This window comes from Symsagittifera roscoffensis, chromosome 1 (genome assembly GCF_963678635.1).
Source record: "Symsagittifera roscoffensis chromosome 1, txSymRosc1.1, whole genome shotgun sequence".
Classification (NCBI taxonomy): domain Eukaryota; kingdom Metazoa; phylum Xenacoelomorpha; order Acoela; family Convolutidae; genus Symsagittifera; species Symsagittifera roscoffensis.
The window spans coordinates 7,627,396-7,649,708 of NC_087062.1; the positions used below are offsets into that span (position 1 = coordinate 7,627,396).

Consider the following 22,313-nt stretch of genomic DNA (forward strand, 5'->3'; position numbering starts at 1 on the left):
CCAGTCTGTGAGATCTTCATTACACAAATTATGCTTGTTTTCAGACGTTTCTGCGTATTTCTGATATATCCGCGTAAATTTCGTCTATCTGATATTTTTATTTTTGGCATATTTAATTTCAAAAAGCCCTGACCAAACCAGGATTGTTCTGGCTCTTTTGTTCCAGCTGCACCCTCTGCTCTCCTGAAAGATACCCCGATAGATCCAGATAGTCACTTGGGCCACACCATCATCCAGATGGACCACGACCAACAGATCCGGCAGAAGGTATCAATTACTTACATTCCGTGTTTCAACATGCACGTGTATTTGGATGCATCAGATCTCAATATTGGCTAACTTTTGTTCCGCAAGCAATTAAGCAAGGGGCTGGATTTAAAAAAAAATTTTTTCGGGTATGGATTTTTTATTAATGGCTTAGGATATGATGTAACGCCCTTTTTTGGAAAAGCATTTTACGCAAAGCGGTATTTTCATTATAAAATCTTAAACCGTAGACTAGGAGAACAAAGTTTTGGCGATTTGGCCATAAAAATTTGGTCATAAAAAGCGACTAAAATATATTTCTTAAACTTATTTTGTGTCTAATTGAAGCATGATTAAAACTATAATTGCATGGTTCTATATTTACAGCTACTAACAAGATTGATTTAAGTTCAACTTCTTTTTCTCAGCTGGTTGAGGGAATCGACAACCCGTGCCTGATATTGGAAGAAGTATACGATGACCGGAAAATACTAATTTCCAGAAGCCAGACAATCAAATCAGAGTATCAAACTGCAACCAATGATTCAGGATCAGGGTCCAGTTTCATTAATCTGGATCAAAAATCAATATCTAACCAGAGTTTGAAGGATCCAATTATTTCTGAAAATATATACGGAACAATATTAAGCCAAAACAACTCACGTCAAGGAAGCAAAAGTCCAGAGCATTTATCAGAAAGACTGGAACTGAAAAGCAGGAGAAATTCCGAAACCGGATCCAGGAAGTCGGTTTCGATTAAAGCGTTGAGCTTGCAAGAAACAACTGAATTTCAAACTAACCCGAATGCTCCGACCGATTTAAAGTTTTCGGGCAATGAAAATGATGAGCATGATTTGGTTCCTCAGAACAATGAAAACGAAACAGATGCAGTTGCAGAAGAAAAGGGTAAAAAAGAAGCGCCAAAACAAGCGGCAAAAAACAAAGTAAGCTGACACCCTTTTTGAAAAGCTTGTGAGTATAATTATAGTTTACTGCTTTCCATGAAGGTTTGGTGCTTCTTAATTGATAACCCAGGGGTTTAAGTCCAAATAAAATTAAACCTCATTTTTTGAGCTAAAACTTTGTAAAAAAAACTTGGTTTTTTGTTAATTCTTGCATGTTTTTTTTTTTGGTAATGGATCTTTTCCAGGTCTATTTTGCGCTGGTCTATCATCTTATAATTTCGTGTTTCCTGTGTGAAGGGCTCTTCAATTTCTCCCTTTTCGTTCATGCAGCTCAGCTCCGCCCATTCTGAACCGGGCAATAGATTCAACAACCTCGTCGACAAATTCTCGCACCACAAGCCGAAACACGCACAAACGAAGAACCTAGCATTCCTCGCTCCGGTTGTTCTGGGTGCTGAATTCGCTCTAACGGGCGTAGGCTTGGAGCCCCAGGTTAGCTGTGTCAGTGAAGGCTTACCGGTTGTTTTTTTTGTAAAACTGAAAGTAACTAATTTCTTAACGAAATTTTTCCTGGCACTTAACATGGTACCTGGATAGCTATATAGATGATAGACTCAGATGAATGAATTAAGTTGAACAGGGGCGAATTTAGGGGGGAGGGGGGCAGACGCTTTCCCCTCAGGGATTCGACCCCGTGCCGACCCAAAGGGCCCCACCTTTATACTATTTTGAGATAACCATTTTTGGCAGACGGACCCTTAATTTTTTCTAAAGGCGCCTTTGCCGCCAAAATTTAATAATTTTGAGGGGGAAGTGCGAGCCGAAAAAATGCAATTTTTTTGGTCAATTTTTTCCAAAAAAAGCCTAAAAACGCCTTTTTTGGCTTTTTTTTTCAAAATTTTGCCTGCGGCGCAGAAAATTTGGCCAAAACGGTCTTTTTAGTGCTGCTTTGGGGAATTTTTTTGAAAATACGCCCCCTTCGACAATCTTTCTCTCCTTTTTTCAAAAATTTCTCTTTTTCTCCTATTTAGTGCCCAATTTTATTTGCTAATTCACCTTTTGTCCATTGAGCCTAATTACTTTCTTATGGAACCACGGAATCTTAAAATGCCAACACGCGATTTTTGATACTTTTCAAACAAAAGCGGTTTTTCGGTTCTTGTAGAAAAAAATTACTTTAAGTTTTGAAAAGACCGGAAAGCCAGCTTATTCGACCTCGAAAAGATGGTAGCAAAGTAGTACCGACAAAATGTTCCCTTTTTTGAAAATACGAGATTGTCTTTTCGATTCGATTATATAAATTTTGTAGACACATTTCACATTTTGATTTTTTTGGTTCAGCTACACAGTTGGAACAAATTTTTCCACGGCAAAAAAAATTTGACTGATTATTTATTACTAAACACTGGCATTTCTAAACCAGGCTCAAACTGAGTTGACTATGAACAATGTACCTGAACCGGCAGCAGAAATCGAACACCAGTTTTTGAGAGTAAACTCAACCGCAGATATACTCAAAGACAACAGTGACATTCTAGTCGGGTCTCATATCGGCTTTGACGAGAATAAGTCGGTTTTTGACGACGCTGATGGCGATGATTACGATGACGGCGGCGAACACCATTCGGATGACTCGGAGAGCGAAGTGCTCATTAAAAAATCGAAACACGACGAAAAAGTAGATTACATGTCAGGAATGCAGAATGCACTAACTATAGACATAAGGAAAAATTTCAGTTTGTAGAAATTATTTTGAAATCTTACATTACCATATTTCCATCAAAATTTTCACAAAAACAACTTCTTTTTACATTCGATACAGATATATGCAAGTCACAAACTGGGAAATCGCTCTCTAATTATTTCTTTTATCTGAAACTTTTCCAATTTTCTGTTGATAACAAAAATTGAGTGCTTGTGAAGGAATGGTAAGCAGAGATGAAGCTTTATACGATGGGATGATTGGGTGATTAATGAGCCAAGATCAGTCAACAAAAAAGCTTTTGAAGTCGAAGACCACAACACTTTTCTTTCGACGCATGGGTTTTCAGTCAAATTTCTACATGTTGCTTATGGGCTATCTACGCAGTTACGTTCATCCAATTTGCTTTCCGTTAAATTTTTGCTTGTAATTGTAAACACGATTACATATTTGAACTAATTCATAACCCAAAATGTCACTGTCGCAGAAAAAATTGCACAAAATAAAAAAGCCAATTAACTTGAACCTCACTTAAGCTTCAACTTTTGGTGGAAGGTGGTTTTACAGAAAATAGTCAGCAAGCCATTTGGCTCTTTTTCCTTCCCCCCCCCCACCTGCAAATTTTTACCTGTAAATTTTTTGACCACATCGTCTGATTGTATTGAAAATTTACATACGGACTAATAAGGTCACGACAAACATATTTGGTTTTCATACTCAACCTCGTAAAACCACTAGTTACACATATATATTGAAGCTCGTGTGATGTGGGGGGGGGGGGGGGGGGGGGGGAGGAAAAAGAGAAAAAGAGCCAGCCATTTCTTAGCAATCGCACATTTTGAAATAAATTATGAAACTAAAATAAATTTCGCAGGGGGTGATGGGGAGGGGGGGTTTGTAGAAAGAGCCGAGCAGCCATGTTTAGTAAGTATGGGACTCGACATGAAATTTGACTTACAACTGTGCATGTCTTAAAATTTTATTTGGAGTTTTATTTTTATGCAAGTTGGTGCCTAGAAGATTGTTTTTATGTTTCACATGAACGCTTTCTTTTTGTCGAGTTCTTTTTTTGTTGCGAGTTGATGCGAGAACTTCGGAAGTATTGACTTAAATCTGGCGCTGTAGAGATTGACTCACGAAAATAGAGATTGACCCACTAAACTAGATATTGACCCACTAAACTAGATATTGACTCACTAAAATAGATATTGACTCACTAAAATAGATATTGACTCACTAAAATAGATATTGACTCACTAAAAATAGGGACTGTCTCACTAAAATAGAAATTGACTCACTTAAAAGTAGAGATTGACTCACTAAAATAGAGATCGACTCACTAAAAGTAGAGCTTGACTCACTAAAAATAGAGCTTGACTCACTAAAAATAGAGATTGACCCATTAAAAATAGAGATTGACTCACTAAAAATAGAGAATGACTCACTAAAAACAGAGAATGCCTCACTAAAAACAGAGATTGACCCACTAAACATAGAGATTGATTCACTAAAAATAGAGATTGACTCACTAAAAATAGAGATTGACCCATTAAAAATAGAGATTGACTCACTAAAAATAGAGATTGGCCCATTAAAAATAGAGATTGACCCACTAAACTAGATATTGACCCACTAAACTAGATATTGACTCACTAAAATAGATATTGACTCACTAAAATAGATATTGACTCACTAAAAATAGGGACTGTCTCACTATAATAGAAATTGACTCACTTAAAAGTAGAGATTGACTCACTAAAATAGAGATCGACTCACTAAAAGTAGAGCTTGACTCACTAAAAATAGAGCTTGACTCACTAAAAATAGAGATTGACCCATTAAAAATAGAGATTGACTCACTAAAAATAGAGAATGACTCACTAAAAACAGAGAATGCCTCACTAAAAACAGAGATTGACCCACTAAACATAGAGATTGATTCACTAAAAATAGAGATTGACTCACTAAAAATAGAGATTGACCCATTAAAAATAGAGATTGACTCACTAAAAATAGAGAATGACTCACTAAAAACAGAGATTGACCCACTAAACATAGAGATTGATTCACTAAAAATAGAGATTGTCTCACTAAAAATAGAGATTGACCCATTAAAATTAGAGATTGAGTCACTAAAAATAGAGAATGACTCACTAAAAACAGAGATTGACCCACTAAACATAGAGATTGATTCACTAAAAATAGAGATTGACTCACTAAAATAGAGATCGACTCACTAAAAGTAGAGCTTGACTCACTAAAAATAGAGCTTGACTCACTAAAAATAGAGATTGACCCATTAAAAATAGAGATTGACTCACTAAAAATAGAGAATGACTCACTAAAAACAGAGATTGACCCACTAAACATAGAGATTGATTCACTAAAAATAGAGATTGTCTCACTAAAAATAGAGATTGACCCATTAAAAATAGAGATTGACCCATTAAAAATAGAGATTGAGTCACTAAAAATAGAGAATGACTCACTAAAAACAGAGATTGACCCACTAAACATAGAGATTGATTCACTAAAAATAGAGATTGACTCACTAAAAATAGAGAATGACTCACTAAAAACAGAGATTGACCCACTAAACATAGAGATTGATTCACTAAAAATAGAGATTGTCTCACTAAAAATAGAGATTGACTCGCGAAAAATAGAGATTGACTCATAGTGTCTTTCAGAAGGGTGAGAGTAAGTCTAAGAAGCAGAAAGACGAAGACGATGAGGACGAGATAGTGTTGGACTGGTGGACCAAGTACTTCGCCTCAGTGCACTGTTTCCGGGAGACGTACGGGGCAGACATCCCCGCTCTGCTCGCGCTAGGTCACGTGGAAAAGAAGAACAAGCAGGGAGATCACGATGACGAAGACGGTCGGCTTCACTTCTTTTCCGCGGATTTTTCAAGGGGCCCTTTAAGAAAATTTAAGAATCAGAAGCCCCTCCCCCTCCCCGGGTCGAAGTTTGCGATTTATGTTTCGACCGACGAGGCTCGAACACATGTCATAGCTCGACCTAAAATTCATAGCCGAGAGGGCTCTATACTCGAACTGACTAGAGTCTGCAAATTGACAATATTTCTAAAAAGTCTTTGGACGTTTCTGTAGTTGCGGTTTTTTCGAATCTTTTTTCATTTATTTAGACTCAGTGGTTTCTCTTTCATTTTTGGTCTGCTAGTTGGCAATGGTAATTTTGCGTGGTGCCCCAAGGGGTGCGAATCTCCCCTTCACCTCAGTTGAAAGTCAGCTGATTGTAAAAATTGTATCAATATCGATGAAAAACTCTGCTACTAGTTCAACAAGCAACCATAAACATTGCCCAACATAAGTAGCTGCATTTTTTCAGACGAAGCAGACGGACCAAAAGGCAAAAAGAGTCTCAATGAAAAGAAAAACCAGTCAGCAGAAAAAAAGGAAAAGAAAAAAAAGAAAAAGAAGGACGAAGTTTGTTTCGAGGTATGAAAACATTCCGCGACATCTCATACTCGTATTCATTTATGAAAATGCACATTATTTTCCGTTATTTCCCAGAATGAAAATGTTCAGTATTTCGTTGAACAGAGAAAACTGGATGGAAAATTAATAAACATGCATTGATATGACAGATTTTCACTGCGAGCCAATTTCGGATTTGGTGATTATTAACTGAAATATCCGAAATAATTTGTGCTTTCTTCCTATTAGCATCTTGCCTTGTCTGGCTTCAGATGTTAACGTATCTCACTTTTTGGCATGTTTCAGAAAAAGGTAGAGTAACATAAGATTGATTGATTCTAATTTATCTTTCTATTTTGGACCTGATTGTTTTAGCTTCTCTGCTCTGAAGCAACGATTAAACCTCATTTTCAAAAGTACTCGTGGCGACGTCGGGTGGAACTAGGATTTCTCGAGAGTGGTTTTCGAAAAAATCTTGGCAATTTTTTCGACCAGTTTTTAGGTCGTCCAAATTGATATTACAAAGCTCTCCCAAAACCCTAAAATAATAGAAAGAGACCATAAATAGCCAAAAATAACCTGCTAAAATACTAGAGAGACACCAATAGCTGCTAGTGACAAATAAGAGACGCCGAAAAGATCACAGAGCCGAACTCTGTTATCATGACAAGGGGCACTACAACAGTGCCGAAGTACAACAGTGCCGAAAACGAAAACTTACACGTTTTTGATAAATTAGTTCTTGATAAATTGAAAATAAAAAACAAATTGACAAATTTTTTGGGTAAAATTTTGGTTGAAAGTATCGAAAAACAAATGTTGCTGTTGTTGTTGTTGTGGATTCTCAGAAATACTTCTGATGGGACTGCTCCCAGTTCGTTTCTTCTTAAAACGTCTTCCATACATCCCTGCAGTTTCGACAATCACAAAACAGTATCCATGTGCAAGGATTCGCCTTATTGAGTTTCGCCATTTGATAGGTCCACATAAAATTCAAGAGTCTGTTTTTTAGCCCCGTGGGATTGAAGAAATCTACTGTTCCAGGTAGATGATTGGCCACCCGAGACAGCCTGAAACAAAACTCAGCGCGAGCTTTTTCTGTGCGGACTTTTTTAAGGCTTAATGTCGGGCCGTCATTTTGTCTTGTATTTGAGGCAGACTTGTTGGTTAATAGTCGTATTTGTAAATCGTTTTCACTGTGAAAAAAGCTCGATAGATTCAATAGATTGCATAGCTGTATGAACATAGTAAGGGGCAATGTATTCGTTCGTTTCAACAACGTTAGATAATCACTCTCATAACTGTTTGTTACCCATTTTAGCGCTCTTTTCTGGAATCGTTCAAGTTTTGATAAATTTGCGCGGCATATATTAAAACACGAAGATGCAAATGTTATAAGTGGTAAAACCGCTGACTTGTAAACACCCAATTTTACTCTCTGTGAAACCCCTTTTGCCACATTTCTTTTAGCAAAATAGAAAATCTGATTAGCTTTTTTCATTCTCGCCATTAGATGATTTGACCAGCTTAGGGTTTTATCAATATTTACCCCCAAATCTTTTATTGTTTCTACTGATTCAAGCATATGCCCATTGATTTGAATTGAATTTGAGTTTCCTCGAAAAATCAGCTCTTTGCATTTGTCAGGAGCCAACTCCATTTTGTTTCCGTTCACCCAAAGCCGATATATCTGATTGTATTTCAAATTTGGATAGGCCCGCCGAGAAAAGTTTTAAATCGTCTGCATAAATGAAGGGAGTAGTGAATTTTAGCACTTCTGGCAGGTCATTTATAAAAATGCAAAACAGTAACGGCCCCAGCAGAGACCCTTGAGGAACTCCATTTGTAACTAATTTAGAAGAGGTTGATACATTGTCACATTTTACCCACTGCGTTCTGTTTTCAAGATAGCTCGCTAAGGCTTCCAAAAAACACCCCCCTACTCCAATATTCGCCACTTTTTTCAACAATTCAAAATGGGGCACTTTATCGAATGCCTTGGAAAAATCGGTGTAATAAACGAGCACTTCATCGTTCGGATTTTTATCCAGCGCCTCGTAAACTCGTTGTAAAAATGCTAACAGATTAGTTACAACCGACTTCTTTTTAACAAAACCATGTTGACTTGATTTCATGTATTTTTGAAAGTGATCGTAAAGTGGTTCGTACATGCATTTTTCGAGCACTTTAGAGATAATTGTTAATAACGAGACAGGTCTGTAGTTTTTTATTTGCCTTTTGTCGTCTTTTTTGTGTATGGGCGAAATAGCAGCACTTTTCCAGAATTTAGGAACACATCGTACCCTCTTGATATTTTTGAAAATAGCATTTAAAATGGAGCTCATCGGTTTAGCTAAACTTTTCAAAAAACAAGGCGGCAGGCCATCCGGGCCTTTACTTTTTGTTACATCCAGTTTAGTCAACAATTCTCGAATTTTGTTTTGAGATATGTCAAAATTTATGAGGAAAGCATTTTCGCAAGCAATGTCTGTTACTTTAAAATTCAATTTCGAAGTAAATACAGAGTGGAAAAAATTATTTAATTTTTCGACTTTTTCAGTTGACTCCTTATATTTAATACCATTTAATTCCATTTCACGCGGTAGGCTCGACTTCTGCTTTTTCAAGTTTTTGAAATGTTTGAAAATCATGTTAGTATTTCGAGAACCTAAGATACTTTCTTGGTACTCTACTCGTTCTAGTTCCATATTTTGCATTAAACTGCTTTCAAAACTCGTTATCGTTTCCTGCAAATGGGGAGTAGGTCTTGAGTCGAATTGTTTTCGCTTTGTTTCTAGAATTTTAATCAAATTTGAAGTCTTTGGACTCACCCAAGGTGGTAATTTTTGTCTATGCATGGTTCGTTTTGGAACAAAATTTGAAATTAGATTGTTGATATATTCGTACACTTCGTCAGACATTCTATCGATAATTGTAAAACAAATAAGTGAAAAGGGATATTTCTGCATATAATCAATCATGCCATCATAGTCCGCCGAGCAAAAACTATAAAAACTTTCTTTGACTGGTTTTTCGTCTTGAACATCTATTTCAATTTTCAGCGGTATAGGTCTGTGATCTGTTATATCATAGCTTTTTTCAAAATTCGTGCAAATTTCAGCGAAACCCTCCAACCTCCTCATTAGAGCGACATCTAATATATTTGAACCACAAGTTGGAAATTCAATTAATTGATTCATTTCTGCTTCGTCTACTAATTCCAAAATTTCATTTTCATATATACTCGTGCTTTGGTTAATTCTCCAATCCGTTTGAGGGAAATTTATGTCGCCACATAAAAGAACATGATGATTTTTGATGGAGACAATCGAATCAAAAATCTTTTTGAAATCTTCAAAATTATATCTGTATTTGCTATCTTCTGGGGGATTGTATACGCAAAAAATCACGAAATTGAAATTGTTCACTTCTATTTGAACCGCTAATGCACATTCTGGTAGATCTAGATTTAGTTTATATGAATTAAAACAATCTCTTACTGCGATAAGAACACCACCGTGATTCGAAGTGTTACCTGTTAATTTGCGGTCCGCTCTATAAACAGAATATTCAAGTAGCATGAGTTCAGTGTCTTCAATTTGATCATTTAGCCAGGTTTCAGTCACTAAAAGTACAGATGCTGCACAATGAGATACAGCTCAAACAAATTTACTTCTTCTTTCAAATTTCAATAAACTCCTGGCATTCAACAGTACACAGTTTAGGTACATTAGTCATTCAGTGGCTTTTTTAGCATCAATGTTTACCAAAACATCGTCTTTAAATAATTGGAAGTTACGAATTTTCAAGCTGCTGGGTGGTACGTTTGCATTTATCAATTCACGTCTTTTTTGAAGGCATAAATTTTCTTTCTTTGAATCCTCATAGCTTAGGGCAGGCAATATAAAAAACCCCATATTTTTCAGGTCATCCCACATTTCAGCACTTTTGACTAATATCAATTTTGCATGTCATTCAATAGATAGTGTAACCATAGTAACTCTTGGTTTAGAACGACTTTCTGAAAATTTTCCAAGTCGATGTACATTTTCCACGTTTGCATTCACTCGCAGTTTTTCAAATATTTCTTTTATTGTTTCGTTTGCGTGAAAAACAATTTCATTTTTTGAAAAATCTTTGTTTTCAGGAATTTCCTGAATTCTTAGACATTTCGACACAATGTGAAAGTTATTTGACTTCTTATCATCTGCTTTTTTTTTTCTGTTTCATGCTATTTTTCTTGATTAAGGCTTCTGCCTTCTCGGTGCTTTTTTCGGTAAGCGCATTCATTTTTGAATTGAAAATTTGTTCTATCGTGTTTTCGATTACAGGCTTTAGGGTATTGACGACCGGAATAAATTTGCTCTCAATAATATCAGTAGTGAATTTATCTTTAAGTTGCTGAATTGTAGCATCTTGAACAAAGTCGTCCCTCTTGTTGTTTGCTACACAGTCGTTGCAGAGAAGCATGACCCTCGTTCCCAGTTCCCTGATTCCATTGACTGCCACAGGTGTCAAACCAGTGCATGTAGTATCAAGATGCATCCTTGCGTCACATCCCACACAGTGGTACATTTCAGCAGAAGACATCATTGGTTTACGGCATGATTTGCAGCTATGACGTTGATTTGACATGTTTATATGAAACTATTTAATAAGAACTGCAACCTATTAATCCTTGTGAACGTCTAAGCAACTTTTTTTCTCTAAATTTTTGTCTATTAGTAACCCAAAGTGAAATATTTGTACGTTTATTCCGGTTACTTTAAGCCAATACTTGAATTACGATAAATTGCAAACAACTAGTCAAAAAATAAATGTTGGCCCCTCACCTCGTATTTCTTTTCAGGCTCAGTTTTTCTTTTAGTTCTTAGCGCCTAAAATTGAAAAAAAAGGTAATCATCCACATCCAAACAAGAAAAATTTATCATACAGTTCCATAATTGGAATATATGAAAAAATGCTCAATACGCAATTTTCTTAATTAAAAATTGTGTGACAAGCATTTTTGCATGATAACATAATTTTTTTAAAGTACGAATTCAAAACTTGAGAGAGAAAAGGTTCGGATATCTATAACGTAGTCCAGACTAAATTTTTTGAAAACAAATAAACCAGACATGGCTATATTTGTGTGCAGCTTGATTAAATAACATTTTTCATACTTAAAATATACTTAAATCTGTCAAAAAAGACACCAATTTTTAATCACTGAGTGTTTCAAAGTAGAAGCAAATTTATTATATATGCATATCTTGCTTCAAATACTTTAAAAACATCTGAATTTTTTAAAAATATATGTATAATATAAGGATAAAAAACTTTCTGAAATTTAAGAATAAATTAATTTATATGCTGTCGAAAAACGAAAAGAAGCGATCTTTCGCATATTCATTACGCAAACATTGATAAAAACGCAAATGTTGAATCCAATTTTCATTTTTTTCAGTCACTTTTTGTCCGTGATGTAATAAGAGGGTCTGATTGATATCCTTTTGTTTTTTTCTTCAAATTTGGGCAGAGCTTTTTTCCAAATTCTTGCTGAACTTTTTTGAATTTTTGATACGATTTTTTTTCCTGGAGTAAAAATAGGTTTTCAAAGTTTAAACAAAAAACTCTTCTCCTATTATAAGTCTGCTCGTTTTTTTGGCTTGAATTGAGACTGAAAGTACTTTTGCGTAATATATCACTCGGCCATTTCCGATGATTATTTTGATACCTGACTTTGAGTTTCAAAAAGCCGAAATCCTCTGAAGATAAATTTCCTCTCCACTTCTAATGATTGGATCAATAGAACTACTGTAAAATGCAAAAGAAATTGAAAAGAATTTGATGCATGCGACCAATCTCAAACAAAAAACAAATTGGCCGAATTAAGTTACACAAGCCTGATAGACTTGCATAAAAATTAATTGAGCCTAACGAAAATTTATTTATGAAAAACGGGTCAAGTTGAAAAAAGCATTTTTTGGTTACTTTGATTAATTGACACTGTTCCAATGGTCTGTTGACTACATAGATTAACTTGAAACGAAACTACTTGCGTGTTTCTGGCTCTGAAATTGATTCGTATTAGTAATGCACTTGTTTAAACTGTTTTAGCGAAAGGTATGAGAGTGGAGATTGTTTGACAGTTGTCTGCTCTTTTTCGCTTATTCCTTTTGATAATGTTTTGCTGTTTCTTAGGACCCGAATAGGGAACGCTATAAACATGTCTACAAAAGCCTGGTTGGTTGATAACTTACCATTAATCTTTAATCACTTTTCCTCGTCTCGTGACTGTAACAACTGGTGGTACCTGTTTTTAAAAAACTCTACCTGGTGAATTTCCATCAACCATCTGTTATACCCTCACCTGTTTTTTTTTCATTATGAGGTGTGGCCTATTCTGTCTCCGCCAAATTATTTCCATGCAAATTAATGTATATTGTTTTTCAGGGTTATGTAGGAAGTTACATAATAATTATAATATGATTTGTTCATGTGTGGGCCGGTGACTTTACGAGTGAAACACGTGAACAGTTAAACACGTGAACATGTTTTTTAACCGTACCTGTTTTTTAACTGTTGTTTATTTGAAAAAAAAACACGTTTTTTGGCAATCAGTTATAAAATCTTTGGTAACTTAATTATTTGATAAATTTTTTTTGGGTGGTCAGTAATAAAACTTCGGATACTTAATATATAAAATTTTATTTAAAATGACTTTTCATTTTATAAACTGCATTAAAACGTGTCAGCGTGAACAGGTGAACAACTTTTCACAACACTTCTTACATGCAAAATGCCGTGTGAACAATTTTTGAACAGCGTTATTTTGAAATTTTACGAGGGGGGTTGGGAAAGTGGAAGAGCCAAAACTCGTGGTAACTTTCAATGATTTGATAAATAAAGATTTCAGGTGTTCAGCGATGAGCTGGAGAAGCAGCCTGAGTTCGGGGGATTCGTGGACCTGTTCGAGTCTTTCAAACTGAGGAGGGGCAAGAAGGAGTCGGAGGAGGAGGAAGAGGACGCCAGAGTGGTGGGAGTATTCAAGGTACGAAACACAGAAACGTGTCTTTGTTGCTATACAACCCAAAAGTTGAATAGACTAAAAGAAGAAGCTTTATTTTTGCAAGGAGTAGCTTTTTTGCAAAATTGGGAAGTGTTGAAAAAATGAAAAAATAGCATCAAATAAAAGCACAATTCGTATAAGGCATTTTTCGTATAAAGTGAGATATAATTCGACCCCTTGACCCAGCAGTGGATTTAGGAGGAGGGGGCGGACGCCCCTCTCAGTGATTTGAACTTCTGCTGACCCAAATGGTTCCCTCTTTTTTGTCTGGCTGATACCAATTTTTTTCCGGGCGCCTCTGACGCCAATATATACTAACTGAGTTTATCAATTTATCAAAATTTCGCCTGCAGCGCAGAAATTTTGGTCAAAATGGGTACTTTATAGTGATATGGGAGAGCTCAGAAATCGGTAAAACTTTCATTTTTTTGAAAATCCGCATCCCACTTTCGAGAAAATCTGAAATCAACCTCCCCCTGTCCTGGCCATTCAAAGCCTCCCTTTGATGGTTCTATAAAAACCATTTTTGGTTGACCAACTTTTGTTTTTTAAAGCGACTTAGGCGCCAACGCATACTCAATTTGAGGGAGCGCGCACTCAATAAAATACTTAATTTTTGGCCAACACTCTTTTCAAAAAGCACCCAAAACTGCATTTTGACGTTTTTTTTTCTCTTCAAAATATTCCTTGTGGGGCACAGAATTTAGGCAAAGTGGAGTCTTTATGAAGTTTAAGGAAAACTCAAAAAAATAAAATGGGTCGACCAGAAAAAAGGTCGACAAAATCTTTGAAAATGCAACCCTCGAAAAAATTGAACCACTTTGTTGATAAATTAGTTTCAGCATTTTTTAAGAACATATTATGATGAATGCAGGCAGATGTGGAGCGAAGCTTGGTATCACTTTCGATACAACACAAACATAGCATGGCAAACTAGGAGACAGTAAAGGAGACTAAGAAAATCTTGAACTACAAAAATTTGAACAATCTAAGCTTTGGCCATTAAAAATCTAATATGAGGCAATTCAGCCAATATACCATACTCCATACTCGAGCCCAAGAAGTTTAAGAGCAAAAATTACTCAAAACAGAAGGGCACTCTAAAACAATGAAAATTCCTTGACCATTAACAATATCCATGCTTTGGAAAGTTAGCCGACCAAAATAAGTAAAGAAAATTCCAGAAATAGAAACCATGTCCAGCTGGGACTGGAAACCAAGACCTTTTACTCTCAAGTCACGCAATTTAGCACCAGAACAATTAGTAAGGGCGTGGAACTTACTGATGTTTCTTTCTATAGCCAAGGTAGTTTCTTATAAGAAAAAATATTTACGGGAAAAAGTCTAATTCGCAATTACAATCGTAACAGTCGTAAGGGATATTATCTATGCTCGAATTTGACACAGAGGCGAAGCTGAGCTTCGCACCACTTGCGATACAACGGAAAAAAGTCGGACATGTCGAAAAAACTGGATCAGATCCAAGGTTAGTTTTGAAACAAAGACATGCCGAGAGAATAGAATGTAAAATTACCATCAGACGATAATTTCCCGAGCGGTAATAAATAGCTTGACAGAAACCTGTGAAGCCGAAAAAAGTTCAACAAGATTTCAGACTTATTAAAAGTCCCCGTCGCCCTCAAAACACTCAAAAACACTTTATTTGCACGTCAAATGAAACAATATGAGACAACTAAGCCGAGATAATATAGCCCAAAACCTAAGAAACCCCAAATAAAAAAAAATTAAAACTAAAAAGAAGTAATTAAGACCCACTCGCCCTCAAAACACATAAATGCACACACACATACACACGCACACACACACACACACACACACACACACACACTCACACGCACACTTTAATCGCTCGTCGATGGACGCAATATGAGGCGGATAAGCCGATATAATTTAGGCCTAAACCTATTAAGTCGAAAAAAAGGCGACGAAAAAATTGTTATCATGAAAATTTTGAATTATAACTTCTATTATGATGTCTAGCATTTTCTTAATCCGCAGATAAGCATATAGTTGTGCTATATAGTTTTAATCCACAGATAAGCAAAAAACATGTTAAAATTGAAATAATTCAAAAAAGGTCACTAAGCCGATAAAATAAAGGCCAAAATCATTTGGGAAGAATAAAGTTTTTAATCAAAAATATATATATATCTACGCTTTCAAGGTTAAAAAAATAGAAAGAAACAGGTAAATCAGAACAATAAAAGCAACTATATTGTAAAAAAAACTTAAGTTCAAAAAATCTATTCAGTTGAATGGTAAAAACAAAGCCGAAGCTAAGCCGACAAATAGAAAACCGAAAGCGTCGAAGTCGAAAATTCAAAAAAATACCAAAGAAATATGTAAAAAATTTGAACTGCGAATTTATTTGAGTATCACTAATAAGGATGCACAGTGAGAGTAATAGACCAATGAGCGCAAACATATGACGCACACATTGCATGCATGTCGTGTACTGCATGCAGCTGAAATCTGTGGAGAGTTGTTTATGGGAAAAAAGTCTAGTACCAGATTGCAATACCCTTGCTATCGCAATGGTAAAAAAGTTTTACTGATTGAAAATGCAAACAAAACATAAGAATAGCCGGTCACTGTGCAAATAGCAAAAAATATTCCGATCATAGTCTTCAAAAAGTACATTTTTCTTCAAATTAGTGCCGTTTTGGTGTAAGAAAAAATCTGAAAAAAATACAAATTAGGCAATTGCGACAGTCATAGTCAAATAAGCCAATTGGAGAACAGTTCTTGAAGAAAAACGGCTATAAAAACGAAAATTAAAATCGTAGAAACATTTCAGAAAAACTTTCAAAAAGTTTTTTTTTGCAGAAGCTTTTGAATTTTTAAATTTGTGATTCTCAAAATGGCGCTAAAAAACTCTAAGAACGAACTTTACTCGGTTAAAACTAAGTTCTTACGGCTTAGTTTAAGCCTAAAAAACCTATTTTAAGCCTGCACGCTCACTTTGTTAGCTCGAAGTTAGATCAAATTTTCATACCGGTTTTTCTCGACACTAAGATTTTTTGTTTTCAAAATTTTTGAATTTTGCTCAAATCACGACTAAAAGTGCTTGATTACGACCAATGATTCGACCCATTTTGATGATTATTTGTTGTACCTGATTTTGGGTGGAACAATTAGCATAGGAAAGTTCAAGGTTTTCGTGCTAAACATCAGACAACAAAAAAATGCAAGTAAAACCTTTTGATAATTTTGCAACCATCTTGAGCTGAATTGATATTTTATATTTACAGTCTTCAATTTTCTAAATTTATCGCCTCTTCATTTCCCTATTTCTTGTTAGGGTAAAGTGAAGATCTACAAGTTGCCCCTGGAGAGTGAGATGGAGGAGGCGGTGAGACTGGACCCTAGATTGGGTCTATTTAAGTACCTCCCTCCCATGGACCCTCTTCCAATCATAGTCAGACTGTACGTCATCAGTGCTGTCAATCTGCATCCCATGGACACTAATGGAAAGGTAACAACATGAAAGCGTGGACTTGTGGCGCATCGGTAGTGATGGTGCCCAGCAATCATATGATTGCGGGTTCAAATCCCACGTGCACTGATATTTACAAGGCGAGCACTTGTAAAATATCCATAGCTTAGTTATCCTGTAATAAATAATTAACCTGATTAACAAAAAAAGATGGAAATTTTTCTTTTCCTGTGGCATAACATACACATAGAAAAAAAGAGTTTTTCATTATAGCTGTTTTTCTCGGTTTTGACAGGAATTGTTTCAGTCAATGAGCGCCAGACATTTTTTATGATTGTTTTTTGTTTTAATCAACTTTTATGCGCTATAGCTTAAAACGCCGTTTTAAAGACTTGTCTCTGAAATCCCGGAACATATAGACACAAAATTGTGCCCCTATCCAGTGCACAGTTTGGCCTCGTAATGCGGACAATACTTTTTGGACATTGATCATTTTATTAAGAGTAATGAACGTAGTGAAGACTCTTATATAGGTCTTGCTGATTCATCGTCGTAGCTTTTTCCATTTTTTGTTCTCAACAAAACTTCACAGAGTTTGGTGTTTAGGCCGATCCGTATCTGCAAGTGACATTGGGAAAACAATCGCAGAACACTAAGGAAAACTACGTCTCCAAAAATCTTAACCCCACTTTTGGAAAGTAAGTACAGAAACCATGAATCAGTTCTAATTAATGATTTAAGGGAACTTCAGTACTGATGTATTTAAGGAGTCTCTTTATTTCTAGGTTTGGTAGCTGCATGAAAAAACAGTTTCGAAGTTAAATTAATTCACAGTACTTGGGAAATATTACCTTAAGTACGAAGACCACTTAAAAACGGGGGGCGGTTTTTTGAAAAATTTTGAAAATTTTGCCGGCTTTTCTTTTTAGCTTGACCAATTTGATTTTCCGAGCTCTCCCAATATTGAAAAGGCGTTTTTAGGCATTTTTTGGAAAATTTTGACCAAAAAATTGCGCTTTTTCGGCGCGCGCTCCCCCCTCAAAACTATTCATAGAAGGCGCCTTTAGAAAAATTTTGAGGTTGTTCAGCAAACAATGGATGTCATAAAGTTATACTAAAGGGGGACCCTTTGAAAAAATTGACAACCAGAATTGAGAAGGGAAAAGAAGCAGTTGACCCCCCCCCATTCGGCACGCTACTGGTCAAATATCATTAATTATTTTTTATTATGGCTAAATTATTTAGTTTACATTACTTGTTCTGTTCAGGATGTTTGAATTCGAGTTCACGCTCCCCTTGGACAGTTTGGTGACAGTTTCTGTGTATGACTATGACATGGTGGGCAGCAATGACCTCATAGGTCAGACTGTGATTGACCTTGAGAACAGGTTCTACTCCAGACACAGACCTTCCTGTGGACTGCCGCAGTCATTCGACCTGTGAGTCATCAACATGCAGACATACAGACTGAATATTCAGTCGTTCAGTAAGCCGACTAAATAGTCAAATCAGTCTCCCTCAGTCTTAATGCTTGAGAACCATTTATCTGTGACGAAAACAAAAATTTGTGCCGTAGTCGATTTTTTGTTAAGAGCTGGGGGGGGGGGGGGGGGGGTGGCAACTTGGGTAGTTTTCTGATACTAGAAATATTATCTCAACTTCTAAATTAACGATAAGGGACCATGATGCCGATGGTCCTCGAACGATCGCAATTTTGATTAAAAAGAGAATACATGAACGTGCCACTAAATTTTACTAAGTTTTACCAGTTCTCCGAGCAAATCAAAAATTTAATTTTTCTTTTTGGTATTTAGATCACAAAAATACTATTTGCGAGATATTTCTAAAAAAAAATGGATGCATGATGCATCTTGTTTAAGTTAAAGGAAACTCTTAGATTTGAGAGCGTGCTTATTATTATTCTCATTCCGCGTATTGTTTTCTGCTGTAGCTTTATACCAAAATTCGGTCTTCAAATGAATTAGTGATAGGACAAATTATCATTCATTTTAGCTTCGGGTACAACAAGTGGCGAGACGCGGACAAACCCACTCAGATCCTGGCACGACTCTGTCGAGACCTTAAGATTGCAGAGCCAGTCTACAAAGGCAACAGAGTCCGAGTAGCAGGCAAAGTGTTCAGAGCATCCAACAAAATCATGGACGAGATGGGAACGACTCAAACCACGAATGAACACATAGCGCTAGAGGCACTGAGGAACTGGTACACTGTGCCCAAATATGGGTTCCATTTGGTGCCGGAACACATCGAAACCAGACCGCTGTTCAACCCGGACACCCCTGGAATCGAACAGGTATAAAATAGCCTATTCAAATTTCATAACTTTCCACAAATAAAACGCAATGCAAAACCAACAAAGGGAATTAACCAGTACTTATAGCCATAAATGGTTATAAATTTAAGCTCAGCTTTAAATTTGCTCAAGTTGACCAAATTACTTTGCCAAAACACAGCATTTAAAACTAAATTTTCTGAGCCACTGACAGAATGTTGAAAAAAAAATCCCAAAATTCCGTTCCCGTTAGATTATGCTAATTAAACTTCTCTGATAAGTGAAGACTTGATTCATATTTTACCATATATTTATTTCTTGCTCAAAAAAATGGCCAGAAAACAACTTGACTTGGTTGATTTGTTTGGTTTTTTTTCAGGGTCGTTTGCAAATGTGGGTGGATCTCTTTGCTAAGGACACTCACGTACCCAAACCAGTAGACATCGCCCCCCGAATTCCCAAGGGGTAAGTATTGTTCTCAAATTTGCTGTTTTTTGCTTCGATGTTGGCCGTTTTTGAGCCCAAAAAGGAAATCACGAATTCAAAAGAGAAATATCAAATGGATAAAGCCATAAACTCTTGACTGTTCGTTATTTTTCCAAGTTCGTTGTTTTCATTTGAGATCTATTCGGCTGTTGGGTCATTTGTGCTTTGTTGCATTGTGCAGTTATGAGTTGCGTGTGATTGTGTGGAATACTGATGACGTGATTCTGGAGGAGGAGAATCTGTTTGGAGAGAGAATGTCCGACATCTACGTCAGAGGGTACGACATCACAACTTACAAATTATTTAATAGACTCTGATAATTGACTAATACTCAATCCTCAGGTTTAAAACTAAACTCAATAGATACTCAAATAATTAATATTATATTTAGCCCACAAGGAGTAGAATTGTTAGAAAAGGTTAGAAAGTACAAAAGCTATCTCTCGCTCCCTTCGATAAAAAATTGGAGGGTAAGAAACCGAAAAGTGATTAATTAGATCAAGTTTCGGTTCTATCCAGGTGGATCAAGGGTCCCAACTTGGATGCCCAGTCGACAGACATCCACTACCGATCCCTGACAGGAGAGGGCAACTTCAACTGGCGATTCGTCTTTCCCTTCGACTACCTCGCAGCAGAGGAGAAGTAAGTAGAACTTACTACACATTTTAAATGTAGTGCAAAATCAGCACAGAGGCGAAGCGGAGCTTCGCGCCACTTGCGATACAAAAATATTTACAGAATTACAGCGTATAAAACTTATTTTAAAAAACATCGAAATTTTTTGCATTTTACAAAAAACAGTTATAATCAACCCATTCTCTGACGCTTATGACTCATAAAAGCACACCTGGTAACCTCAAACCAGGTGAATTAACGATTTGCGAAGGAGGAAAATCGGAACCTTTTTCTACAACGTAGTACTGGCATATATAATTTCTTTCTAGCTGTTGCAAAAAGATCGAACCAAAATTTAAAAAACTTCAGGAAAAGGCAATGTTTTTTGCTTCGTTAAAATTTTTTAAATAAATTGACATTGGAAAATGATTTTTTTTTTTTTAAAAAGTGAAAACATGAGAAAAATTTGAAACAATTTGCAAAAAAAATTGAAATAATTTGCATTACTAAAAGATGCTAAAATCGCAAGCAAAATCCAAGCTGTGGCAGCTAAGTTGACAAAAACTGAGCAGACAACAAAAAACAGGGCCTGGCCGGTTTCGAACCACATTCTTTTTTTTGTAGGCATGTACGTGACATCTACGCCACATAAGCGGATTAACGTTTTGATTGTTATTAAATATGAACCTATGTAGGTGTCAAATGGTTGGTGATTCAACTAGTTAGTAAACTGAAAAAAAATCTTTATTCCCACTTAACAACGCTAGCTAAATGCAAGCGTAAGCAAGAATAGCCTGTTCTTGCGGAAGTAGCACAGTATGCTCCGAACAAATCATTAAAAGAAAAAACTACACGAAAAGTTTTCTTTTAAATTTCAAATTAGTGTCGCTTTTTATGCATGGCGTGATGAGAGAAAAATACAAACGCAACGAAAGTCTGTGATATGGACATAATCCACAACAATTGTCTTCGAAAATGAAAAAAACTCAAGAACTGAAGAAAAAAATTACAGATAAATTTTTTTTAATTTTTTTCTTTTTTTGATAGCCAGAAAATTGCTACAGGAAGCTTAAAAAACTAGTTTATTTAAAATAAGGCCGAGTTTTTTTCACTATTTGAAAGAAAAAAATAAGTCTTTATAAAACCTTCGCGCTCCCTTTACTCGTTCCAAATTCTAAACTTCAAAATTTTCTAACCCGATCGACTTGACAGTGGGCAAACTCTTTGAAGTTTTTTTGTAAAATTTTGTTCGACTCACGACTGAAAGGATTTCAACATATTATATCACTTTGCTCACTCCGATAATTATTTGTGGTACCTGATTGTGGTACCACAAATAATTATCGTAGTGAGCAAAGTGATATAAAATGTTAAAGTCCTTTCAGTCGTAAGTCGATTAACATTTTAAAAAACTCCAAAGAGTTTGCCCACTGTCAAGTCGATCCGGTTTAAAAATTTTTAATTTTAGAATCACTAAATTTAACAAACATCGACATATTTCGCATTTTTCAAAAAAATTCAAACTAGTAAAATACAAAAAAAAACAGGTAAGATCAACCCATTCTCTGACGCTTATGACTCGGAAAAGCGCACCTGATAATCTCAAATCAGGTGAATGAAAAACTTACGAAGGAGGAAAATCGAAATTTTTTCTACACCGTAGTACTGCCATATATAATTTTTTTCTAGCTGTTGCAATAAGATAGAACCAAAATTTAAAAAACTTCAGGAAAAGGCAATATTTTTTGCTTTGTTAAAAATTTTTTTAAATAAATTGACATAGACAAATGGTTTTTTTTCTAAAAAAACTTAAAACATGAGAAAAGTTTGAAATAAGTTGCAAAAGAAATTTGAAATAATTTGCGTTTATACTAAGAGATGCTAAAATCGCAAGTAAAATTCAAACTGCGGCAGCTAAATCGACGAAAAGTGAGTAGAAAACAAAAAACAGGGCCTGGCCGGATTCGAATCACATTCTTTTTTTGCAGGGATGTGCGTGACCTCTACGCCACATGTGCGGATTAACGCTTTGATTGTTATTAAAAATGAACCTATGTAGGTGACAAATGGTTCGTGATTCAACTAATTAGTACACTGAAAAACCGACCACATCAT

At 35.8% G+C, this 22,313-nt stretch overlaps 1 protein-coding gene across 1 annotated transcript in view; it reads left to right on the forward strand.

The window, feature by feature from the left end:
• The window catches only part of LOC134857159 (otoferlin-like), a gene marked incomplete in the record, with an annotated part of 123,098 nt that overhangs the window by 92,576 nt on the left and 8,209 nt on the right, over positions 1-22,313 (forward strand). The window contains 13 exon segments of the mRNA XM_063873537.1: positions 167-267; positions 675-1,190; positions 5,544-5,733; positions 6,205-6,314; positions 12,480-12,521; positions 13,195-13,329; positions 16,670-16,843; positions 17,411-17,502; positions 18,073-18,243; positions 18,818-19,118; positions 19,477-19,562; positions 19,765-19,860; positions 20,103-20,225. Of these exon segments, the coding sequence (XP_063729607.1) occupies positions 167-267; positions 675-1,190; positions 5,544-5,733; positions 6,205-6,314; positions 12,480-12,521; positions 13,195-13,329; positions 16,670-16,843; positions 17,411-17,502; positions 18,073-18,243; positions 18,818-19,118; positions 19,477-19,562; positions 19,765-19,860; positions 20,103-20,225 (2,137 nt within the window).